At 40.5% G+C, this 27,550-nt stretch overlaps 1 protein-coding gene across 3 annotated transcripts; it reads right to left on the reverse strand.

Annotated features, from left to right (window-relative positions):
- Nucleotides 1–49: 49 nt before the first annotated feature.
- Nucleotides 50–25,589, reverse strand: LOC137407167 (uncharacterized). Of its 3 annotated transcripts, none has more exons than XM_068093782.1 (26): nucleotides 25,435–25,589; nucleotides 24,395–24,480; nucleotides 23,497–23,637; nucleotides 22,386–22,541; nucleotides 21,539–21,682; nucleotides 20,610–20,800; nucleotides 20,392–20,501; nucleotides 20,174–20,297; nucleotides 19,737–19,929; nucleotides 16,156–16,394; nucleotides 15,905–16,048; nucleotides 15,196–15,461; nucleotides 11,877–14,174; nucleotides 9,938–10,057; nucleotides 9,572–9,586; nucleotides 8,760–8,968; nucleotides 6,258–6,460; nucleotides 5,893–6,022; nucleotides 5,041–5,257; nucleotides 4,585–4,830; nucleotides 4,171–4,320; nucleotides 2,887–3,126; nucleotides 1,870–1,998; nucleotides 1,449–1,604; nucleotides 1,115–1,327; nucleotides 50–493 (listed from the first exon to the last, which is right to left on the reverse strand). In XM_068093782.1, exons 1-26 carry the CDS (start codon nucleotides 25,570–25,572, stop codon nucleotides 296–298), a joined length of 6,456 nt encoding a protein of 2,151 aa, XP_067949883.1. In that variant the 5' UTR covers nucleotides 25,573–25,589; the 3' UTR covers nucleotides 50–295. The 3 variants fall into 3 exon arrangements, with proteins under 3 accessions (XP_067949883.1, XP_067949871.1, XP_067949877.1); XM_068093770.1 differs by lacking the exon at nucleotides 24,395–24,480 and adding an exon at nucleotides 24,626–24,726; XM_068093776.1 differs by lacking the exons at nucleotides 9,572–9,586; nucleotides 24,395–24,480 and adding an exon at nucleotides 24,626–24,726.
- Nucleotides 25,590–27,550: the final 1,961 nt, after the last annotated feature.

The following is a 27,550-nucleotide window of genomic DNA, read 5'->3' on the forward strand; positions in this document are numbered from 1 at the left end:
GTGAGCTTTATTCTCTAATTCTACTGACTATGGATAAAAGGTAAGCAAACAACACAAGAAAACTATATTCATTTCAGAAGTATTCATGCACAGTGTATATAATAACAATAGCTTGTGTATATGAAAACTGAAAGTCATTGTCAATGTGTATACATAGTAACAAATGATATGTAAAGAGAAATTAGCTACTAAAGGAGAAGCTACTAAAGGAGCAGCGATTGCTGAAAAGTCGAGCTAAGAAATCTCTACTGAAAAGAAAGATGATCAGGCTACCCTTACACAAGGTGGGCGCTAATTACATTCTAAACTCTAACAGGGTATTGTAGCTGGCAGAGTCGGAGCCATAGTTGGCAGTAAGCGCAGCAGTGTGCTCCTTGTGCCAGCCAGCCTGGAAAAAGGCAGCTCCTTCCCAGATGCTGTCGGGGCCAAGCTCCAAATGGGTCCACTCTCCTCCCACTACTACTGCCACTTTAGAGGCATTCGGCACAGACACCTACAGGAGAAGTGACATGTTTGACACAACATTGTATTACTGAAAAACCATTTGATTCTAAAACGTAATCTATGACGAAACACTAGTTAGCACTGACGACCCGGCGATGCTTGCTTGATGAACACCAGATCTTCTTAGGAACACGTATTTACTGCATTCAAAAAATGTCTAATCAATGTAAGAAGTTGTGAGCAGAGTGAGTGACTAGCGGAGTGAGTGACTAGCGGAGTGAGTGACTAGCGGAGTGAGTGACTAGCGGAGTGAGTGACTAGCGGAGTGAGTGACTAGCGGAGTGAGTGACTAGCGGAGTGAGTGACTAGCGGAGTGAGTGACTAGCGGAGTGAGTGACTAGCGGAGTGAGTGACTAGCGGAGTGAGTGACTAGCGGAGTGAGTGACTAGCGGAGTGAGAGACTAGCGGAGTGAGTGACTAGCGGAGTGAGTGACTAGCGGAGTGAGTGACTAGCGGAGTGAGTGACTAGCGGAATGAGTGACTAGCGGAATGAGTGACTAGCGGAGTGAGTGACTAGCGGAGTGAGTGACTAGCGGAGTGAGTGATTATTAGACATGATAACGACTAATGGTTGACAGGCTTGCAAATTAGTAAGAGCTGAAAGCCGAACCTGGTAGAAGATGTAGTTAGGTGTAGGGTCCTGAGGAGATTGCGCTGCAGCAAGATCACCGTCAACTGGAGTATAAAGGTAGCAGCCTTCCTTCCACTGTGAAAACTGCTTGGGGAAGGGCAGGGGAACAGAGGCCACATGACCACACTGGATCAGATAATTATAGACTCCTGGGAGTGAGTCACTCGCATCGTCTAGCGGCTGGGCAAATATCTGCATGCAAAAAATATTTAATTTCAGTACGGCCCTTGTTCCTGATTTCTATCAAACTTGTAACAATACAGCTAAAAATTCTTTGACTGACCAGAAGATACGGTAGGAGGTGGCTGCTCACCTGAAACTTGTAAATGCCTGCCTTCGGGAGTCGAAGCTGGAAACTGAGAGTGTCGTCTCGGAACTGTTGGAGTATGTACTCAGTGAGGTCTTGATTGCCAGCTGTCAGTATCAAGTTTGATGTCGCCCTCAAGGGGGTTGCCGTGGAGAAGCTAACCTACAATCATAAACTTGCAGTTATGATATTTGAGCATTTGAATGAGTGAAGGGTAAACGCCATGAGGTTTGGCATAAAGACAGCATAATTTAAACTAACTGCTTTGCTCTAATCATATATAACATAAATGTTGGAGTGTATTTTTAATAAATGCAAGATATTATCATGATGACCAACAGGACAAACATACATGCCTGTGTCATGCAGAAAAATATTTGTTTTGCATGTGTGTATACAACCACAGGGTTTAGAACAAAGGACAAACCTCGATAGAGCCAGTTGTACAGTGTATGAGAGGGTCTTTGTTGCTGATTGTGTTCATACCCAATCTTGAATAAGCCTGTTGCGGTCCTAAATATGCTGCCGGCAACTGAGGAAATCGTATTCCACTCACCTGCAAAATACAAACTTGTGATAAAAGTTTTGGGCTAACACTGTGACAAGCAATTAGGAAAATAATTTTATTTCAAACTATAGTAAACCGCGCTGCAATCATATTATCCACTTTAGTTGATGTATTTCCATAACAAGCATGTAGAGAATATCTATTGTTTGATTGCAGTAAAGCAAACCTGACAGATCCTTGTGCAGATTGTTACACACAAAACTATTGTACAGTACTGATGCCTCGCACGGTAAACAAAAAGGTAAACTGGCACGGTAAACAAAAAGATGGGAGTAAATCGTTCACTTTCGTACCATTTCAAAAGTTGAATGGATATTTCTGTGCAATTGTAACATTTACAAATATAGCAGCGAACCCTTGAAATAACATGGTACCTGATAGCAAGGCCCCTCATCCTAAAAGCCAAATCGATGACTGTTTTGTTCATGTAGCCAAAAAGCGGCATGAAGAGTGTCAACAAAGAATGATTGACACTGAGAGATCGATAATGAAACAACAAATGGCGATAAGCAGTTTAATAAAGAAACCACCATTAGCAAGCAAGAATTACTAACGTTATACCTCGAAGTACACCAACCCACACTGCTCTCAACTACACAAAGCTACTGCAAAGCTTGCCAAATAGGAGCACAAAGTCAACACGAAAATCATTGTAGACCTAGAGAAATGGGACAATTATATAAGCAAGCGGTTAAGAAACAATAACTAAAACTAGAAATGAATAAAGATAATAATTACCTCCCCCTGTAAAACAGATGTCATATATATATATGTACAAGGGTAGACAATTTCTACATAAAAACGAGCATGCGATTACTTGCTATTAACACACAGCACCAAAAACAAACAACTATAAAGAAAAAAGATTAGCCTTACCTCTGGTTCGTTACAGACAACTAAATACTGGCACATGTGCCTGAGAGTTTTGCCGTCAACAGCTGGATCATTGACAAAGACTTCCAGGCCATACTCGCCATAAGAGGGGACAGAAACAGAGAATATGGCTGTATCACCAACAGTTCTGTAGAGAATACAGCTCTGCAAATCGCTCTCAGCATAAGCATTGCTTTTCAACTTGCCAGAAAACAGCAGCTGTTTGTTTAGTTTGAAGCGAACCTGAAAGATGCAAATGAAATATAGCCTATAATCCTACAAAAGCATTTTCAACAAAAAATCAGGCCTGATGGTGACTATATCCACCTCAACAGAACAACTAACGGTACAAAATAAAGGATGTGTGTAATCTTAGACAGCAAAAGAATACCACAAAAGCCATGAAAGCAATTTCTATAAATAACTTGAGATCAAACAACATTGACTGAATTAGAGCAGTCTAAGGGAATGCACAAAAATATTTTTGTTGGTTAAAAAGGTAAAATACTTGAAACGCCTACTTATGATCACCTCAACTGGGGAATTTTCAAAAGTATAATAAAAATTTGAGGAAATATTTGACTGGACATCTCAAGTAATTTCGAAGATACAACTTTCAAAATTTCTTGAAAAATTACAGTTTGGTAAGGGAAAGTGGAGGCAGGTAAAAATTAAAAACAAAAGGAATCATATATATAAGATAGGCAAGAAAACAATACGATAGGAAAGTGTAACATCTTTATTCCTGCTCTGGTGGTGACAAAATAAATACGTCGACTAATCTTAAGTTAATGGTAAGTACATCAGATATCTCTATCTTTCAACCTACGCATTGCTGAACCTACACTTCAGTTTCTTTCAAGTCTCAAAAATCTCATTTTATGGATTATCAACGATTAATTTAGATTTTCTTATGATTTATTTTGAAATTTCTATATAATGAATTTTTAATGCAATGCGTAATATTCATTAAGAAGTTATTGAAGGTCTCTGGGCTGTGAAACAAATAGCACAGCTTGCAGTGTATTATTCTTACAAAAATAATTACTCCTACATATGACAGTTATAACATTTGAAGCACATCCTGGGCCAACTGGGCCAACAATGTATCTCAAGAGCAACAGAGCTATTTGAAGGTAATATCAAGCTTTATGAGGCTTAAGACCAAGCATAACTTTTAGATGTTTCTACTGCACGTTGAGAGCTTTTGTACTACACGACTTTTCTCTAGTTACTTGTAACATACTACATCTCTACAAAAATAGTGAAAATAGTTGTTGATCTCACCTCAAGCTGGCCCTTCCTTGTTTCAAGAATTCCAGATGTAGCCTTAGTTGAGAGGCCGTGCTTCTTGGCACTAGCAGGGCTGAGGCCCCATGTTGTACCAGAGCAAGCAGGGAAAGGCACAATGTGTGGAGGCACTGCTCCAACCTCCAGCTACAACACCAATAGACACCATTTTGTGAAACTTGAGTCAATGTATGCTCATGACAGGCTGTGTCAACTAAAACAACATGGCAAAATGCATCATCAACATTGCTCGGGTTGTCAGAGGTGATAGGAAATGTGAACTATGGTTGAGTCATAAGAAGCAACGGAATTAGCATATAATCAGAGCATCCATGCGTTTGACACCGATGAATGGACCAATAATAAACAAGTCATTAACCACCAGAAAAGTACTGATAGTTAGTCACTCACTCTATACTCGACTACAGCACAATACATCCTGTTGCTTGACTCCCCAAGCTGCACCTCCCTCGCATAAACAGCCAGCTTGTAGACTCCAACTGCCGGCGGGCGAATCCTAAAGAGAGATTTGCCATTGCTGGAATCTTGGACACCAAACCTGCTGAGGGGGATGCCTGAAATACTTTCCCCTCCATCATCTGTGTGCAAGCTGAAGGTGAATTCAAGTCCAGGCCCTCTGTAGTACTCATAGTTCACCTGTTACAAACAGAGAATAGCATATCCAGAATCACGCCCGCTTTATATTTGCAGACTGTAACAAGACCAAAGACCGATGCGCCTGCACGGACAAATGTGGAAGAAAACATTACGCCAGCGAGATGTGAATAATCATTATTCCTCCTCTCCTGACGACTACAGAAATACACTAGTGACACAATGAGCTCTAGGCAAATAAAGACAACTTACGATGACATTGAACTCATCATCCTGGACAATTGTGGCAAACGTGTGGCTCTCAAGCTGGAGACAGTATCTGAAGAAGAGGCTCTTGACCAGTGGCAGGTCCTCGAACTCTTCAAGCTCATACGGCTGTTCAAGCAGCTGCCACTGCTTGTCCTCTGGAAAGTGTGTGTAGACAAGCTGCCGTGGGTCCACACAGAAATAGTAGTCATCCAGTTCATACCTGTGGTGTGCATGCAACGGAATATATAGCTGGAGAATACATAGCTACTGACAAACAGGCTTATTCACCCTGCTTTATACTTACTTGATAGGCATTTTAATGGCAGCCATGTAATAACTTATGTCTTGGAAGAACAGGTGTGTACAAAACACTAAAGACTTAGAAAACCAGACATCTCTAAATTAAACAGGCACTTGACGGATGCAATGTACATGATTTGAACTTTATCTAGTCGATGAGTTTAACAAAAACAGTAACTGTATGGAATGCTTTGCTCCTTGCTGAGCATCCGAGGGCTGAAGATAGTTTGCAGGTAATAACTAGCCATCCATATGACGCTCTAACTACTAACCAAAATTAAATCGTAATGGCATTTCTCTGCATAGCGATGAGTTATGGCATAGCGACAAGTGACAGGCTGCATGGCTGTTGAGAGATAGAATGTCGTAACAGATTCAAGGATATTTCCTGACAGTGAAATTCCTAACAAGAGCTTACCAGGGGATGGACTAGCAGAGGAAGTAATGACTCCAACTGTAATTACTAGAGACATTGGAATGTAAACAAAAAGAGTCCTTCTCTGAGAAAAAGAGATTAAGTTATAATACGTACAGCACAGATGACCAGATATTCACCTGATATGCTCAGTTCCCTTCTTGCCAAACATCCTACGAGAAGCCCAGTGGCAGTCGATGAGCCTCCAGTGACCATGGATGAGGACAGAGTTCCATGCGTGGAAGGCCTGTGTGCCTCGAAATCTCATACCTACAAAAGTTTTTGCTATGACCTCAAAAAATCAGAAAACATTTTGGCCATTGAGAAAACCTGATTGATGAAAACTGCTGGTAAGTTAGCTATTGTGTCATCCCAACATTAAATATTCAATTACAGATAGCAAAGGGGAAATTAACAATCAAACATAGATACAATGCACAAGTCAATGTAGGCTGAGCAAAAGTAGCGAAAAGTAAAGCCGCGCAGGTAGTTGCAACAGACAAACCTGGCTTATAATCAGCCCCCTTGGCATAACCACGGATAACTCTGCAGTGAAGACCTGCATAGCTGCACAATGTCTCATATATCTGGGCGTAGCTGGCTTTGCCTTGCTTCACGTTTAACAATATCTCCTCAGGGCTTCCTGGTTGTACATTGAGAAACTGCATGCCTCCCAAGTCCTTTGTACACAGCCAAAGGAAGATGACTCTATAACATTGATTAACAATGTACATATACTATAGGAGATTATTAGTAAATACAGTACACGTAAAGGCAGTCAAGCTTGTTTAGCACTTACTTTACATGTCAAAGGATGTTAAAGCCAGCTATTAGAGAAATATGAAAATGTTAACCCCTGTGTCTGCATCCTAATATTCCATTTAACCACGTAGATATACATGACATTGCAGAGAACCTAGTAGCAACTTGTCTCTTCGAGCTTGACAAGGTGATCGTATATATGTATGTATGTATCTACATTTGTGAATATGTAAGAATATAGGTGTGTATGTAGGCTACTCATGTAAATGCGTCTGTATGTATGCATGTACATGTATGTTTCTACATTTGTGAATATGTAAGAATATAGGTGTGTATGTAGGCTACTCATGTAAATGTGTCTGTATGTATGCATGTGTATGTACATATGTATAGATGCACATATGTATGTATATACGGATGCATGTAACGGACATGTTTCTAGAGGTAAGCGACTATGACCTTTCTGTAATCTGTAACCTAGGATATTTCTGTGTTAAGTCTAAAACTGCTTGGAGTGAGTACATATGCTAATTAATGAGTCCACCAAGCTGCATGAGTCAACGCTAGTCTATGTATTGTAGTTGAACTCCTAAAATGAAAGCTACTGGGCAAATGGGAACAAAAAATGGCATTTTGAGAGATGATTATTCATCATTACTAAAATAGTTGGTCGTGCAGGCATTGGACCCTAGTAGTTGGATAAGACAGTCATTGGACCTGAGCAGTTGGATAACACAGGTATTGAACCCCGTAGTTGGCTAACACAGTCATTGGACCCCGTAGTTGGGCAATTATACAGTCATTGGACCTGAGCAGTTGGATAACACAGGTATTGAACCCCGTAGTTGGCTAACACAGTCATTGGACCCCGTAGGTGGACAATTATACAGTCATTGGACCTCAGCAGTTGGACAATACAGGTATTGGTCCTCAGCAGTTGGATAACACAGGTATTAGACCCCGTAGGTGGACAATACAGTCATTCGACCTCAGTAGTTGGACATGGCAGGCATAGATAAAACGTATCTAAAAAAATTTACTAGAAAATTGCAGGTAAAGAATCGCACACCGAATTTAATGCTTACACAGCCAGTAGTTAGTAATCAAATTTACAGATATTCTTTCAATGTCAAGTTGCAGTTTTACATTCTATAGATAAGGAGCATCCATCACAGCTAGCATGAAGCCTTTACAATATTAGCCTACGGCGATTCTCAATAAAGTTTGGGAGCTTGACTGTAGCAACCCAAAAATGAAAATGTAAAACTAGGAGTCAAAGGAGAGTTTCATAACGAATGCACCAGTATAAAAGTGAATACCCAATTATCTATTTTACAGTCACAAGCAGTTAGACCAGCATTACATTTCTACTCAAAAGAGCTGAAAAAATCATAAAGAAATTACCTTATCACTGATATATATCAAGTTAACTGTACAGTTCCTGTTCAAATGTTTAAGGAATTCATCAGCCTTAATAATACAAACAGTAACGCCTACAGGTATCAAATTATTAAATTTACAATCTTAACACCTTGTTACAGTTATTTAAGTAATTGTAAGAGGATAAATTTAGGGTTAACCAATCCTCGATAACAGTATTTATATGTATAACAGACACAGAGATTATGTTCACACTCTGTACCCATCCTTGATAACAGTATTTATATGTATAATAGACACAGAGCTTCTGTTCACACTCTGTACCCATCCTTGAGTATTTACATGTATCACAGACACAGAGCTTCTGTTCACACTCTGTACCCATCCTTGAGTATTTACATGTATAACAGACACAGAGCTTCTGTTCACACTCTGTACCCATCCTTGAGTATTTACATGTATAACAGACACAGAGATTATGTTCACACTCTGTACCCATCCGTGAGCCTAAATTGACCTAATGGCTGCTTCTCAATTTTTACCCTTTCTTAATAAGCAAAGGATTCACTATATTTAATCTAACAATTGTGTATTACAAGATTTTATAAAGTATTTCTTTTTTAGGTAGAATGTTTGGAGTCACAAATGCACCTATAACAAACATTAGAAGGTATAGTTACAGCTGCTGTTGCATACATAATTCATGGACATCTGGGAAAGCTGCAAATGGGTGTTGAACTAGCTGGCACCAATAACAAAGGATTCACTACTGCTTGACAAGTCTTGCCAGTATTACATTAAAAATATATCAGCACACATATTAGCAGCCAGGGCTCAGAACACTAATAATATTATGAGCTGTCACCTGGCTTTCTCTAAATCATCTGTTATGTTTTGATCATAGATAAGATCCCAGATGAGGTCCCTGAAAGAGTTGTGCTCCGTCTTCGCCACCTGAACGGCGTGAGTGTCGACTGTTATAAACTGCTGAGCTCTCTCGGCGCTAAAGACAAGGTTCTCCTCAAGCTGAGGTGGAGCCGGTTTAGGCACATTCGATAGCTGAGTGTCCACTTCCTGCAAGATGCATAGAAGAAGGCTTGCAACACCGCAAGATCTAGAATGGTGACATCGTGTGTCATCTTTACTTTGAAAAAGCTAGCATGCTGTGAGTAACCGACTAAATTAAATCAAGACAGTTTTAAACAAATCACATTCTTCAAATACATGAGTGAAGAGGAAATAGTAAATATCGCAGGAAGCTGGGTCTCTGCTTACGACTGCATGCATAAACAAACAAGTTTAGAGTTGAGCTGAAGGTAAGCAGGCTAAGTCTTCTATTGCACAGCCTCATGCAAGGTTGGCTAGTCATCGTCTGATCCATCATTAATCAAAATCACAAATTGATTGATGCGCATAATTTGTGGGATTAATCTGCAAGAGTCAATGTAACTTAGGGCGACACTGACTAAAGAGGACACTGACTAAAGAGAAACGAATTCATCTCATAGTTACAGCGCTCACAATGCTCACAATACGCTTGCAACCAGGCAAGGGAAAACACTAATGCTTATCATCAAGCTTAGCCCTAGTGTACACGAATACAAGTTGGCTAGGAATGATCTGGTCTAAGGTTAAATGAGGTGTGAAGTAATAAGGAATGCAACACAGCTCTCTTACCCTTTCTTTTAAGTGCTAGAAACAAAAACAACACGACAATAATGTAGGTACTTCATGTGACAGGAGAATGCGAGTACAGCTTACAAAAAAGGATGCTCACGGGCGGACCTCTAAAGTAAAAAAATAAGGTCAGAAGGTTATAGCTATATAACAGATGCAGCAGTCTCGATTCCTAACACCTCATCACACGAAATTCACCGATAGCCATGAAATAGTTTTACCTTAAAAAATCGATCCCTCCATAGCTGATAAGATATAGTACATAGTATCTACTGTGAATTTTATCATCAAACTAACTTGTTTTCCAACAACCTGATGATACCGGTTAGTGGCAGCGCTGAAGGTCTATAGGTAGTGAATACTTACAGCAATATGGACGGGCTCAAAGGATTTGGGCGCTATCGGCACCTGAGCAGTACTTCTCTCAGGAGCAAACTCCATATTAAGCATGTCACTTGCTGGTGGAGGGGCGGGAAAGTCCTCATCCTACAGAAATCAAGGGTAGACTGAAACTACTACTGGGATGACGCACAAAGCACAGAGCTATGTCTACCTCTATGCAATACCTGCAAAGAAGAACCATTTTCTATTCTATCCGAGATGGTAGACGACGGTGGTGATGAACTCAAATCAAGGCTTGGAACTGTCTGCTCAATGACGGAGGCTGCGTAAAAACTGTCGATTTTAACGCAAAGCATCTTAGCGAGTGCGAGACGTCGCTGAGAAGTTAGAGGCAGAGTGGCTTCAGCAGGAAAGTTCACTGGTAAGTAGTCGATCGGCAGCTTGCCATAGCGATTGGCTGCGTATTCCTTAAGTGGCACCAGGTGCCGGACTATAGGCACGCTTTCAGCTTTTGAGCTCTGATGATCATTTTGGTTTTTCTTATCCTTGCTCTTAGACTGATCCTTTGGTTCTGCGGAAGACTCTCCTTTTGAGAAGGTAAATATTGATAGAAGCTTATTTTTCTTTCCTTTTTTCATGGTAAACAAGCCGCTAAGAGTCAAATGTAATCACTAAGGTTGACAGTGCGATTCATAACACGTCCATGTTAATGCAATAGTTAGTGAGACTATATGTAGTCTCTTCGCTACACTCCCAGCAATCACTGGTGCGTTTACCGTTGCCCTAGCAACCGGCGAGACCACGAATAGTTTTACACAATGATCCACTATTAACCGTCTGTAATGTTTCGCAATAATATACTTGAAATTCGTCCACAATAAAACTTCTGAAATTCCAAAAGCAGAGGAAATCAGTTTCTGGAAGTTCGTAGTAGATTTAGTTGGTAATAAATGTGAATACAAGAATGGGGGTGAAATACATTCGAGGCAAAATAAGAATTTGACCAAGTCTCGTCGTCATAGTAAGAAGAAAATTGAGCTATAGCAATGTTCAACCAATGCAAGGTTTAACTTTTGCTTTTAAAAACATCCTGCAGCAAAAACTACTATTAAACAAAAAACTACTATTTTATACTATTAAAGTTATTACTGTACAAAGTCTGTACAACTCACATGTTACACTCACTTTCAAACCACCAAATGAAATTCATGTTAAAATCTTGTGGAATAGAAAGTGTTAATAAACTGCTTTTGGGAGCGCGTTAGGAACAAGGCTGTCATGTAGTTTCCCACCATCTAAGTCCATGACACAAACCAATTATGAGTCAGAGGCAAATTGCTAACAATTTTGAGCAACTACGGTGACACAGCAATGACCTCCCACCTCCACAACACAATTCTTGACTGGCAGATACTTATCATTAAACAACTGCAACAAGAAAGCAAACACACCAATATAATTCACACGCACGGTATATGTTAGCATGCCGTGCGTGTGAAGGGTAATAGTGTCACACGCCATCACAAGCCCATTGGCTACAAACAATAAACAATATTGCTATGAGCAGCAGCTGGAAGATATTTTAAAATCTACAAACAGACCAAAATCTTTACTATAATCAGAGCCATGTCCATCGGCTTGTCAGTCCGAAGTCACACTCAGAACAATAGCAAAAAAATTGCACTGCATGGGAATCAAACCCTGATATTCAGCTTCTCAGCCAATCAGACTACAATCTGTAGCACTCGACCAGCTTGCTGTACATCGGAGTAGTTGTGCGTATACTTATTACACCTGATGATCTATCACAGCACACGGAACTGCCAGCGTACTAGTACATGATATAATAAAATACTGCTTACCGATAACCTAGACACCTGTCTATGTAACGATTACACCATTTCTGTCATGTCTGCGACAACATTTAAAGCATAAAAGTTGTTTGGCTTACAGGTTTTCTTACCGTTCCAGACTGGCTGTAACCTCTACCAGGCATACCCCTTCCTCCATACTGACTACTCAGTGTATCCTCATCACCACTTCTCAATCTGCCATGCCTTGCTAGGTCTTCTTGGCTTGGTCTGTAGCCAGCTAATGGCCTGCCGTACTCATCATAGCCTGGTTTTCCAGCGTTGCGAAGATCTCCAGTCAAGGGCCGGCCATATTCATCATAGCCTGGTTTTCCAGCATTGCGTGGATCTGCAGCTAAGGATCGACCATATTCATCATAGCCAGGTTGTCCTGCAAGTCGGAGATCTCCAGCTAATGGCCTGCCGTACTCATCATAGCCAGGCTTTCCAGCATTACGTGGATCTGCGGCTAAGGGTCGGCCATATTCATCATAGCCAGGTTGTCCTGCAAGTCGTGAATCTCCGTCCAGTGGTCGGCCATATTCATCATAGCCTGGTTTTCCAGCATTGCGTGGATCTGCAGCTAAGGGTCGGCCATATTGATCATAACCTGGTTTTCCAGCGTTGCGTGGATCTCTAACAAAGGGTCGGCCATATTCATCATAACCTGGTTTTCCAGCATTACGTGGATCTCCAACTAAGGGTCGGCCATATTCATCATAGCCAGGTTTTCCAGCGTTGCATGGATCTCCAGCTAATGGCCTGCCGTACTCATCATAGCCTGGTTTTCCAGCATTGCGTGGATCTGCAGCTAAGGGCCGGCCATATTCATCATAGCCTGGTTTTCCAGCATTGCGTGGATCTGGAGCTAAGGATCGACCATATTCATCATAGCCAGGTTGTCCTGCAAGTCGGAGATCTCCAGCTAATGGCCTGCCGTACTCATCATAGCCAGGCTTTCCAGCATTACGTGGATCTGCGGCTAAGGGTCGGCCATATTCATCATAGCCAGGTTGCCCTGCAAGTCGTGGATCTCCGTCCAGTGGTCGGCCATATTCATCATAGCCTGGTTTTCCAGCATTGCGTGGATCTGCAGCTAAGGGTCGGCCATATTCATCATAACCTGGTTTTCCAGCGTTGCGTGGATCTCTAACAAAGGGTCGGCCATATTCATCATAACCTTGTTTTCCAGCATTACGTGGATCTCCAACTAAGGGTCGGCCATATTCATCATAGCCAGGTTTTCCAGCGTTGCATGGATCTCCTGCTAATGGCATGCCGTACTCATCATAGCCTGGTTTTCCAGCATTGCGTGGATCGGCAGCTAAGGGTCGGCCATATTCATCATAGCCAGGTTGTCCTGCGAGTCGCGGATCTCCGTCTAGTGGTCGGCCATATTCATCATAGCCTGGTTTTCCTGCATAGCGTAGATCTCCAGCTAAGGGTCGGCCATATTCATCATAGCCAGGTTGTCCCGCAAGTCGCGGATCCCCAGCTAATGGTCGGCCATATTGATCATAACCTGGTTTCCCAGCATTACGTGGATCCCCAGCTAAGGGTCGGCCATATTCATCATAGCCTGGTTTTCCAGCATTGCGTGGATCTGCAGCTAAGGGTCGGCCATACTCATCATAGCCTGGTTTTCCAGCATTACGTGGATCGCCAGCTAAAGGTCGGCCATATTCATCATAGCCAAGTTGTCCTGCAAGTCGTGGATCTCCAGCAAAATTTCGTCCATGATCATCCGTGTAGGGAGAATCGCCAGTCCATGGTCGTCCATACTTATCAAAGCCTTCTTTACCAGATAATCGTGGATCACCAGCAAGAGGTCTTCCATATTCATCAAAGCCTTCTTTGCCAGCACATTTCGGGTCCCCACCCAAAGGTTTCCCGTAGTCATCATAGCCTTCCTTTCTAGCGTAGAAGGGATTACCCTCAAGTGGTCTGCCATATTCGTCAAAACCCTCCTGATTAGCCAGTCGTGGATCACCTGCCAATGGTCTACCATACTGATCATAGCTGTCCTTGCCAGCAAAACGCGGGTCACCAGCTAGAGGTCGTCCATACTCATCATAGCCAGGTTTACCAGCACAGCGTGGATCACCAGAAGTCGGTCGACCATATTCATCATATCCCTCCTTGCCAATATAGCGAGGATCACCATCAATTGGCCTTCCATATTCATCAAAGCCAGGATGCCCTGCCAATCGAGGCTCACCAATCAAAGGCCTTCCATACTCATCAAAGCCTTCCTTGCCAGCATAGCGTGGGTCTCCGACGATAGGTCTGCCATACTCATCGAAGCCTTCCTTGCCAGCATAGCGTGGGTCTCCGACGATAGGTCTGCCATACTCATCAAAGACTTCCTGGCCTTCCTGACCAGGTGAACTGTAACCAGACTGTCCAGGACCCTGCCACAAGAAGAGAACAAACTGTGATGCTTCGGAAACTATGAAACAAATAAAATGTTGTACAAGAAAGGTGAAAGTATCCAGAAAAACTAAAAAGATCAAGTAATGGAATGGGTAAAATCTCAAAATTATCCCTAAAATTAATAACAATAAAAAATAATGGGCTTTTGGCTATTTTTGAGATGCAAATATTGTGCCACACTAAAGAATGCATGTACTAAACAAAAATAAACCAGAATTAAAAGTAGGTACAGTGAAACTCATATAACTCAAGCTTCACAGGACCGAGCGAAAGTGTTAGAGTTATCAGAGCATTCAAGTTATCAGATCACTGTCACAAGTGCATGTATTTATCAGTAGATACATGTGCATATACAAACTATATATAAATCAAAAGCATAGATTGCTTGTTGCAAGTTAAAGGGAATCTCATGTAAAGTTTAAAAAAATCTTATTAGAAAGTATAGATATTTTTCTATCAGTTGGGATTTGTTTGTTGTTTTAGGTGATGTGACTTCCAGGACGTTCTCAGTTCAAAATTGGCAAAACTTGATCCCGGTTAAAAGGCTTAGAAAACAAGACATCTTTTTCTCCTGAGCGTTTTAACCAAGATCATTTTTGCCGATTTTACTTGAAGTTTATCCGAAAGTACTTCGCTTTTCCTTGCTTTCGAAGGGCCATCGCAAAGCGGATGTTTGGTAAAATTTGATTTTTTGCAAACCTTTAGAATAAAGTGATATTCTAAAGTGATAACAACCGTCTCAGTAGCCGTTGGGCAAAAAACTGTTCACGAGTTAACCAAGTTGAGGTTGAGTTATCTATAGCAGTTTATCATTACGCGGGAACGAATCAAACAAATCCGTTCGAGTTAACCAGGTGCTCGAGCTATCCGAGGGCGAGTTATCCGAGTTTGACTGCATATGTAAAACTAGCTGTTGAGACATGGTATACCATGTATAGCCGTGTACCATAACCCAACTCTGTGTATTGGCTAGGAGCACCCTATTAATACATAACATACCCTGTATGGTTGTGCACCATAGCCCCGTTCCGTGTATTTGCTAGGAGCACCTTGCTGAGAGAGGCCAGCGTGCTGAGGCTGCTGCTCAAGGTAATCCAAAGGCTGCTGGTAGCCGTCAGGGCCAACCACACCCGCTTGTCCAATGAGAGGCATGTTAGCATAGTCTTCAGAACCGGGACTCTTCCACTCAGATCGTACATTTCCACTAGTGCTTGGTTTAGGCTTCGGTTTGGGTGCAGGCTTACCGGCAACAGACGGTTTCTCTCCTGCAATTCAACAAACTATATAGCCCGTAATCCATATAACCGATGAAACTTTGAAATAGAAAGTCAATAACTGCCAGATATGGTGAGTGAGGGTTAGCAGAACTGTTTTTAGTTCCAGCAGCTTCTCACCCAAACTAGCAACCCGCTAGTTCCTTAGAATGCTGTGAGCTTATACAAACGCAGGTAGGTCTAAGAGTAAGTGGATGACACCCTCTGACTGCGTTGAGTAATGAATGACCAAAACACACCCAGACTGCGAGATGACTTTGATGGAGTCGGTCAAAAATCAAACAAACAAATTGCCTGTCTCGCCAAGCTCAATTGCTATACACTTTTGATTACACGAAATGTGCAAACCTCATACCATATACATCAGTCTCTACTGCCTATAAAAATCGTTTGATGTTAAGTCAAAAAGCTCACCCGACTGAACGCTTGCCTACCTTTTGATGGTTTGGGAGCAGTTCCAGGCCGAGTCTTGGTGGATGGGACAGTAATCTGCTCTATCTCCACACGCTGTGCAGCCTTTTTTGCGGAGGGCCGAGGTTCTGAAGTCAATGGCTCTGTCAACCTCACACCATCCATACCTTAACAAGACAATAGCAGGTAGACAGCAGTATGGCTAACGAATCAGACGAGTGCCCACCACTCCTGCCTGGTAGACAAATAAGTGCCATCAATGAGTCAACTTTACCTCTAGCGAGCTGCTCCAGGCTCATAGTGACAGGCTGCAGTGGTTCCTGAAGCCCATGCACGTTGGTGCATTCTTGGTATGATGGGGCCTTGTAGAAGACAGCAGCGCTGTTGTCTCCCGGAGTTGGTTTGACAAGCAGATACTGGCAGACATGGGTGTACGTATTGCCATCCCTTTCCGGGTCATTTGCATAGACCTCTAGAGCATATTCGCCATTCACCGGCAGGTCTATGTCCAACCTAAGACAGTGGCATGCTAATGTTAACCCGATTAACACTGTTAACACGAGAACACATAGCGCATCCTAGAACCGCACAGGCCTGAACCATACAACGTTAGCATTAATTAAATGACACTCAAGTCCAATAAAAAACTTTTCCATATGAGTATGAATAGAACATGGTGAAATGGGCCCACCATAGAACACTCAATTCTACTCATTTTAGACTAAAAATCAGTAGATAACATAATAGGGAGGAGACACGACAGCAGCAATGTAAAAAAAGCCAGTTTTAATCGCTCAGTACGTTTTTACGTGAGCAGCCAGTCACAAAGGACAATGATAAGCATGAATTATTCACATCAGAGCCATGTAGTCGACTATCCACTCGGCTAACTAAAAACTCTACCCTATGGGCTATATATCATTACCGCCTCAAAACTCTACCCTATGGGCTATATATCATTACCGCCTCAAAACTCTACCCTATGGGCTATATATCATTACCGCCTCAAAACTCTACCCTATGGGCTATATATCATTACCGCCTCAAAACTCTACCCTATGGGCTATATATCATTACCGCCTCAAAACTCTACCCTATGGGCTATATATCATTACCGCCTCAAAACTCTACCCTATGGGCTATATATCATTACCGCCTCAAAACTCTACCCTATGGGCTATATATCATTACCGCCTCAAAACTCTACCCTACGGGCTATATATCATTACCGCCTCAAAATTCTACCCTACGGGCTATATATCATTACCGCCTCAAAACTCTACCCTATGGGCTATATATCATTACCGCCTCAAAACTCTACCCTATGGGCTATATATCATTACCGCCTCAAAACTCTACCCTATGGGCTATATATCATTACCGCCTCAAAACTCTACCCTATGGGCTATATATCATTACCGCCTCAAAAGTCTACCCTATGGGCTATATATCATTACCGCCTCATTTTCTCTAGAGGATCTTTTAGAGCATTTTCTGTGCTAGCCTAATATTCATCACAAAAACAATTAAAGCCTATTAAACATCATGTAGCAAGCTACAAGCAATTTTAAATAGTTTATCTACCTTTCATAAAAGACTGAGATTATTTTACAGGCTAAATTTAAATAATAATGGGTTTTAAGACACCCATCTTTATTATTCTAAATCGGACTAAACATCCCCAACCTCCGTTCCTAAAAAGCTAGGCTACGTCACATATTTATGGGCGGAGCTTGTTGTGCCGATTGTATTGTTTTAGAAACGGATATTGAAACGCTTTAAAAAAGCCTTTATGACTTTGAAGGTTAGTGAACCAATCTTTATTTTGAGTACAAAATCGGAATCAGCGTGTCTGATATACCTAGAAAATACGATAAAAGTTGTACGTTACAGTTATGATTTAAGGGTGATTTGTCTTCAACCCCAACTTTTCAAGTACGCATTGCTGTGGAATTCAAGCCCGCTATGCATGGCTGTCTCTGAATATGAGAGATATATCACGACTGCTTATAGTTTAAAAGTCATTAAAGGTTACTGCTATATGATTATTGTTGTATTTTTATCATGCGTATTTACGAACCTCCAATGTTCTGTTGCAATAGCAACATCAAAATAACTTAATCCTTTAAAATTTTCTCACTCGTGCTTATATGAAGCACCGCTTAAACAACAGTGAAAACCTGTAGACAACAGTACTTGAACGCAGCTTGGTGTCAAGGACAGACCCTAGAAAGATAAATCTAAACTTGGTTTTGACCAAGGTTGGCTCGGTTTAAACCAATGGTTTAAACCGAGCCAACCTTGGTTTAAACCATTGGTTTAAACCAAGGTTGGCTCGGTTTCAGGTTTAAAGCACTCGGTTTAAACCAATGGTTTAAACCGAGTGCTTTAAACCTGCCCGAAAAAGCCGGTTTTTATGGTTTTTTCATTATTTTTTGTGAAAAACATAATATTTTAAGCTCCTAGCAGTTCACGCGCAGTAGAAATGCAATTATATGTAATTATCAGCTGTGGAAGTTTATTTAGGACACAGTAGTAAATTGATGGCAAAGCTCAAGTTGAAACTACATGAAATCCTAGCAGAACAATGAATTAGTGAATTTCATTTTCAATTGGTTTTATCAAGTGATATGATGATCTCTTTACTGATGAAATACAAAAACCATGTGAAATATACTAATCCAATCATCGTTTCTAATAATGACTGAACACTTTCTCAAGTCTGGCCAGTGAGAAAGGATTACTTATAATTAGAAATTAAAACAATAAAATCCTTTTGGGCAAAAGCTTTAAGTTTGCAAACTAATATTTAATTTATTGCCCACAAGCCAAAGTAGTTGGATTGTTAGAATTCAGTTTATCAAGTTTTTTGTGTTTTGAAAAGTTAAAGTTGTGCCTCAAATTTCCAAGATGCCTCGCAAACAGGATCCCGTTTGGCAGTTTTTCACTCGAACTGCAAAAGGCAAAGGTTTTAAGGCAAAACGTAATAGATGTGCAGTCGTAACGCGAGGTCACGCAGATAGGCTTAAAGCTCACATAGCAAAATGTCAAACTGAAAACACCGATTTAGACAGTGATGCTCGTATTCAGGTGATAGAAGTTGAGTCATCTACCACTGCTCCAAACACTAGCAATGCATCTGCATTATGCTCCGCTCTACACTACCACATGACTAATCACTTGGAATGAAGTTCCTGCTTATACATAGAGCTGTATGTAAAATATTCACTTTATGTGATAAAATTTCTGCTCTGTATTTTATTAATCATGTTTGATTCAAGACTCATTCTGAAATTTCCATGTTTTCTCTCTTTTTTCCCATAACAACTCCCATAGTACCATCTTTAACAGATGATTCCACATATGTATGTTCAATACTCAATCATGCAGCTATAGTAAGTGATGTTAATTAGACTTAAAATTGCAAAAACCTTGCTAAAATTATAAAAACCATAAAAACTGGTTTAAACCATAAAAACTGGTTTAAACCATAAAAACCGGTTTAAACCAAGAAAACCTAGTTTTTTCGGTTTTTTTCATAAAAAACCGTGGTTTTTACCAACACTGGTATTGACCAAATAAAAAAGTTATTCTTGCATGAAATGTGTGAAACTATATGTACAATGATGGACATTAGACTAAGCTTAAAGTTTGACAACACCATCTGGCAGCTAATATAAATTGCAAAAACCGCAATTGCCTCCTTTTATAAACAAAAACAACAAGAGACTACAACTTCCACAAACATCAGAAATCCGCGTATTAATTTTTGATATTTATGAGGAATACATGTAGATGTACTTGATAGACATGGAACAAACCACAAAAAAAGAAAAGGACAATTTAAAGTGGCACCTGCTAATGTAGTCATTATCATCCTGTTTGATGGCCTTCTCACATTGTTTCTCTGTAGCAACAGCGCTCACCAACTTAGGCAGTACTTTGACTGGATGCACCTTCTCAAAGTCAAGCTCGATATGCCCATTCTCAGCCACAATGACAGCGTCTCTTATATTGGGAATCAGTCCGGCCTGATAGACCTCGGCACCTGCATTACTGGAATAGTTGCACATCGGCACACATCATGTGACACTGAACTGCAGTAACGGTGAGTAACGATCAACGCAGTCAACTCATGCTTTAATCACAGGCATACGACCTCAAATTTTTACAAATATGGTATGTCATGATAGCTCTGTTCACAGAAATTCAATACCGTTGATGTGTATAATAATACATGCTGGCTACATTCTTGCCATGCCCTCAGGCTAATTAACAACAAAGGATTGTACCTGGACCCCAGTTGGTGTCGGAAACAAAAGGGTATGGCTCAGCATTAGGGTATGGAACATCGCAGACGATCTTGTATTCACAGACAGCACTAAAGATACTCTCTTCTTGCGAAGTCTTCTTTACCTGCGGAACAAGTGGTTGGTGACAATGGTCCTTCTGTACCCAGACTTATGTTTATGTGAACAATAAATACTAAGATATAAGAGAAGAGCACTACCTGGGTGGAGTAGACAGTGAGATAGTAAAAACCCTTCACCGGTATCCTCAGAAATAGGTTAACTTGTCCATCCTTTGTCTCTTGAAGGCCATATCTCATGAGCTTCACACCTGTAGACGCAGTGGATACATCTATGCTGATACATCTATTGCCTCGTATGAAATACAAGTATTAATTCTTTTCTTCACAAAACCTTAAGAGGTACTGTTAGTACTTACCACCGAGTTCATCCCGGCAGCTCTCTCCATACAGTAACTTATAAGTAAAAGAAAGTGGATTGTAGTTGCCTAGCGACAGACTAACACATCCGTTCTGGGTACTGATAACTCCTTCATGGTGGCTGAGAAACTTGAGGTCATGCTTAAAGAAGGCACTCTTGGCGATTGGCAAATTCTCAAAGTCGTACATACTGGCAGAGAAAGACAACATGAACAAAATCGTACATACTGGCAGAGAAAGACTACATGAACAAAGTCATACATACTGGCAGAGAAAGACAACATGAACAAAGTCGTACATACTGGCAGAGGAAAGACAACATGAACAAAGTCGTACATACTAGCAGAGGAAAGACAACATGAACAAAGTCGTACATACTGGCAGAGGAAAGACAACATGAACAAAGTTGTACATACTGGCAGAGAAAGACAACATGAACCAAGTCGTACATACTGGCAGAAAAAGACACCATGAACATATTTGCTTCAAAAGCTCTGCTATTTTGCTCGAGTGCTGGCATCAACAATAACCATATATTTGTTTAACCTCAACAAAGGCTTCCTTGCATGAAAAGTATTGAATAGGCAGTAACAGAAATGTAATGTTGGGAATAGCTTAACGTACCATTGCATAAATTGCAGACCAAGACAGGTAAATCTAATTTGGTTTTGGCAAATCAAAATATGCAATGCTTATACTGTTTCAATGTTGTAAAACTCATGTGCGGCGCCTTGAGAAGAATGGAGCGCATGCAACAGAGTGTAAGAACTCCTATTAGCCCTAGCCCAAGACAACTTCAGAGAAGTTAGTCACCTTATCAACACGCTGCTCAAACTGTTGAAACCATGATATTTACTGAGACTGATAAAGCCCTAATTGGGTCAGCTAATACGTAAAACTGTGAATGAAAAGAGTTGCCCCAACTAACCTGAGGTGCTGTTTAAGCAGCTGCCACTTGGGGTCATCAGGGAAGTGGGAGTAGATGAGAGCCTCCGGATTGGGGCAGAAATAAAAGTCATCATACTCATAGACCATGCTCTGGGGGACGTTGTTGTCATTAGATTGGAGATACCTGCATGAGAGAACATAGAGGGCGTATTACACTGACACTGTTGATGATGGCTTCACGCCTGCGTACACTTCATGGAGATCATATAAAGACTGTTGTAACTATGCTAAACTAAACTGAATTAACATAGTGACTTGCATGAAGGCTTGAAGCTTACACAAGAAAGAAAATCACAAAAAGAAAGTTGTTTTCAATACGGATCTGGCACCAAACTACATGAACAGTTAAACCAAGAAATTTTAAAAACAACTACACAACCTAAGTATTGTGCGCAGCAGAAGACTTGCATCATAATTTTCAATCCAAATTTGCAGGAAGGTGTAATGCATAATTAACAGTCAAACGCATTCAAGAAAACAGAAAACACTCAACTTGATCCTTCTTCTACTATGATGAACAGACAGGAATTGAAGATAAGCCTGATTTTACAACAAATATATATTGCCATTAATACGTATATTTTCTGTCAGCATAATGTTGACATAAGTTTTTGATCATGTTTTAAAAAAGCTGTAAGCATTAATCTAAAACGTATGTGATATATACTCAACTGAAACCCATGTAAATTTTAGACAAGTGCATTTTTCTTCGAGTTGGTGTGTGACAAACCTGCACCATTTTATATAATAGGTAAGGTTGGTCGAACATACGCAATGATAACCTGAGACCAAGAACCAAACTATTAACATATGAGAGTATGACATACCTTGCTGCCCAGTGGGGGTCAACCAGCTGCCATGCATTGTCCACGTATATGACATTCCAACTGTGATTAAAAGTCTTGTTTTGTAGGGGATGACCAGGCCTGATATCGATACCCTTTGCATAGCCAACAACAGTTATGCATGGTATCCCAGAATACCTACAACAACATAAGGTAAGTTTTTATCATTTAATATGAATCCAAAGTACTTGCTCTTCTTTAGCATCTGGTCAACAAATCATTGGCTTTTTCTAGTCTAATTCTAGTGGCTGTATTATCTTCTCCGTGTTGTGTGCTACTAAGAAAAGCAAAGGAGCCTTAAATTACATGAGTGGTCTAATAATCAATCACATACATGTAGATCAGTTTTGCTTATACCAAAAACTCCAATAAAAGCACCTGGTTATTCATCTGATAAATAATTGATAAATCTTTCAATTAAAATATTCATCATTCACATGTAGATATGGTTTAGATTATTGATGCCGGATTTATCAAAAAGGTTATGTTGTCAGACGAGGTGCTTAGAGAGCAATGCACAAAAGCATCCCACAGGAAAATGAATAGAATAGACTGTCATAGCTGCACTGGATAGGTTAAAAATGGTTATGAACAATGAGGCTCAGTATAGTAGCTAGCAGTCAAGCATACAGCCCAGTATGCTATGAACACTATGAACACACGCACGCACACGGACACAGACAATGCACACAGACGCATGCACACACCACCCCACCCTCTTAAAAACATGCCTCACCCTTGCTCTTTAAACGCACACAACCCACCACACTAGTCGTTTAAACCTACACACCTCACGAGGGCATTCCGTCAGGCATGCACACCTCACCATTTCTTCAAGCATGCACACCTTGCCCAATCCCGAGGCTGATACAGACAGGACTAGCTGCATCATTCTAATCTCCCAACTAGGTCAGCCTCCTAAAGAGTGTTGCCTATATTGACACAGTCACAATTGTTTGGTTGTCTAGTTTATGACACGTTGCACGCATGAGCAAGCTCAAGCTCGCCTTTCAACTATAACAACGAATCACCCCTCAGCTTTGTGTTAACATTCCAAAGCAAGGCAGTCACCCATACCAAACATGTTACTCACAGGCAGAGGAGCTCATATATGCGACAGTAAGTAGAGCGACTTTCTCCGAAACCCATGATGAGTTCCTCAGGAGAACCCGGAGGAGCTCCAGCAAACTGTATGCTGTCCATGTGCTTCTGCGTCATCCATCGAAAAAGAACTCTACAAAAGACGGAAATAACCTTTTTCTCGATAGCATAGCAATAATTTAATATCACCACCAATAAGAACACACTTTATGAATTCATGTTCCTAAAGCGTGGTTCCCGTATCGGCTGCTAGATCCCGGCAGTAATCTCACGAGGCAAAACACTTGCGATGTTTGGCTCGGCGGCTTATGCTCACATAAAACTACATAGCTAATTATTGCATACAAATGGCCGCTCGATACGCCGTTTCGAATGTGCTGACTTTCGCCTGTACAGTGCATTTTGGGAATGGTTTGCTTGTGGTTCCTAGCAAAGGTTGAACAGCACTGAACTCTTGCGTTAACCGTCAACAACTACTGGCGGTACTCCGTGCATAAGCTCCCATGCCACCGCCGATTGCCCTGTGATCCTACCAATGGTGCTGGCGGCGAATGCGGGAAACAGGCTTTAGGCAGCCACGTCCAATTGGTTGGATACTAATGGGCTGTGCTAGCTTAAATGATCTGCTGTAGAAACTGTGGCGGCTACAAAACCCAGCCATGAGTGGCACAATCATGTTTGTCCATGCACAAACAAGAGTATAAGCCTTACCATGAATTGCACCTAACACGGTTGTTCATAGGTACGCATGAGATGGCAAGAGGATTTCTAAAAGATTATCATGCAAAGATGGAAAGAATGGCAAGAGAGCAAGAGTCGCAGAAACCCCCGCTGCAATGCTGATATGCATCATGTCTAAAAAATACACGAGGCAAAGGTAGGCTGCGCACCTGGCAGCCTCGATGGCACTCCACTGTTGAGTGTAGACAAGGTGAAAGAGGAGGTCCTTGAAGGAGTCATGCTGCTGTTGAGCAACCTAGAAGGAAGCAAGATGAGACGGGTAAGAGAACTTAGCCATGCAATGCGGACTACCCATCACCTCAGGCTCTCTAAACTAAATGTACACCCCTACCGGCAGCACAAACTTATATGCATGAACGGAAAGATGCCCTCCGCCTTACCGTGCTTTAATAATATCTCTCGTAGCATAAGCGATAAAGGCCTTGCTGTACACCAGGTGGTACAGCAAGTCCTTGAAGGAGTTATGGTCACGTAGAGCTACCTGAAAAGATTCCAAGTTTCACGGCATTCTCCTAATCTGTCAGTCATATTCTAATGTTCACAAAATGGCTACAGTGAGAAATGACAATCAGGATATATAACAACCTTGTACAAAACTAGATATCTTCTTCAAGTAACCTTGACCCAAGTTTCATTGCAGCACAGCAAAAACATTCCTTTGTAAATTCACCGTAAGCATTATCACTCGATGAATTCTTTGCAAAAGAACTTATATTAAAATGCCGGCCGGCCCTCTTATGTTGTTTTAATCATGCTTGATAAATACAATCAATGAAGTTGGTTTTGCCACACAAAAGATTTATCACCGACAAAGAATGCAGCTGCACTGTGAATACAGTACTTCAGAATAATAAAACTATGTTATACTCTACTATAGAAAAAGCTCGCAAGCATGACACAACATGTCATAGCAAGTTATTGTATGCCAAGTGTAACACAACGAACACTTATACTCAACAGAACATGCACCAGTAATTTGCTCCTAATAATCGCATTTACAAATTATGAACATTAATACAAAAAAGTATCGATTACAAGCAGCTAAGTGTGCTTTAATTGGTTAAGTGTAAGTTAAGTAGCTAAGTGGTTTTAAAATGTAGACCAATTTAAAAACAACCTAAGATAATTTTTGACAGTATCAAGTTAACCATCTTGACAAGACATTAACAACCATGATGAAAAAACATACCTGAATGGCGTGCTGGTCTGCAGCAGCGAATGTCTCCCCACTAGGGTATCTCTGAGACCGGAGCCATTCTGGTGCAGAAGCGTATGGTATTGAGGAGGTGTCAACTGGCTGGGGCCGGAAGTCATCCGGGGCCCTCATGATGATTTCAATTACAAATAACCTGTCACAAACAATTATCATTAAAGATGGAGCCATACAACTAATTTAAAATAGAAAAAGACAATATATCAATATTGGCGGTATTTGTTGAAGTATGAGTCATAATTTTAACACTCTAGAACACTAAAACTGCTTTCTAAACTTTCGTAATTACTTTACAGGTAAGTACAAGTATATATTCTTTTACAAGCCGCATACTTGTATAGTATATCGTATAGTACGTTGTGTATATAATACTAAAGTCCATAAGAGATTGATAAGAACTAAACGGAAAAGCATGGGTCGGGCAAAAAGAAGAGGTCAAACCAGTGCTAAAAAATCTTGAGCCAATCTGTGTCAGGCAAGAAAAATGATAGAAAGTGCTTATTGGTGATTCTCTGTAAATGAAGGAGGAATGGTTAAATTTCATTCAATAGCTGAAAAGAGCTAATTTTGGCAAAGATTTTTAACACTGACATTAACCAGCATGTTGCAAGGAGACTTGCAATATCAATAGACTGTGCGGTCCGCATCCATGTGTGAGTGATGTTTGTGACAGTGTATTGCAATATGTATCCAAATGGAGACCACAGCCAGGCCACTTTACATAGTGTCAATAAAACATTCTGTACTGCTGTACACTATACTGATTTTTCATTTATTCATTTCAAAAGAAGGAAATGATTACCGCTTGTAAACACGAGTTATCATTATTACACGTAAAAGAAAATGAAGAAACTCGAGTGAATGAGAAAACAGCAAAAAAACAAGGCCGTAGTAGTTGAAGCAGCAAAATAGGAGAAGTTACTGCAGACCATAAATGCAAAAACAGACTTCAAAAAATCTGCAAACATTAGCAGTATTAAAAACAACAATGAGAAATAAAGCGAAGTAGAAGGTGACACAATCAAAGTCATTTTTCACTATATGCTTTGACAACGCTGATGTTCGATGTTGCTGATCAAATAGCAAATCAACTTCTAGTGTAATATGGTAAATTATTAGCAACCCATTACTAAAATAGCTAAGATGTACATTCACATTACAACATACTCTATCTTTCGCTAGAAAACAGACGCACTGGAGTAACACATGGGCTACTAAACCGCGGTATCAAAATACGATTTCAATTTATTTTACAACAGAATCAATTGCTTTTTAAATAAAACTTTATATAGTTTAACATTTCGAAATAAACACTGTACATAAAACAACCAGCATTTAAACTCGTTTTAGGACATATTATTAAATATTGTAAATCATTTGCTGTTATAAACATCTTGAATTAAAAATGTCGCCAAAAACTGTAATATCTTGAAATCAAAAGTACTATTAGCAAAGGCTTCACTTCAAATACATGTATATCGGAATAGAGTACGATGACAAGAAACACGATGCAAGTTTTGCTTAATATATGAGATAAATTGGCTATTTTAACATTATTTAGCAAGAATATGTAGCTAAGTTCTAATTACGCATAGCAACAGTAGAGACCATTAAACGCCATCAATGGTAAATATAATAAGTAATAGAATACTTTCAACTGAATCCAACTTATGAACAAAATAAAACTTGCCAACAAACTGAAAAACATAGACCACTTGTCAATACGTTTAATATCTAAACACTCATAATGACATACAAAAAATACTATAAAAAGATAAATCAAATTTGAGCTAATTTATTTAAGGTGATAGGTAGTTCTCCAAAAAATATACAAAATTTAACAAGCCATTACAAGTCGCTTTGAGGTAAGGTTATGGATTGTAGGCCGGTCGGGTTCTTTCAGAACTTCCTACTGTGTACGTTTGTGTAGGTACTGTAAACGTTCATCAAGATTGTATGTCTATGCAAGGGTAATTCTGCTTTAGACTACTAATTTCGAAACTCAGGTTATTAAATTAAAAAGAGTAGGCAACTCGTGTTGTATAAACAATACGTTAGGATTTGTGTTAGAGTGACTGAATGATTGTGTAGA

Source organism: Watersipora subatra, chromosome 1 (genome assembly GCF_963576615.1).
Source record: "Watersipora subatra chromosome 1, tzWatSuba1.1, whole genome shotgun sequence".
Classification (NCBI taxonomy): Eukaryota; Metazoa; Bryozoa; class Gymnolaemata; order Cheilostomatida; family Watersiporidae; genus Watersipora; species Watersipora subatra.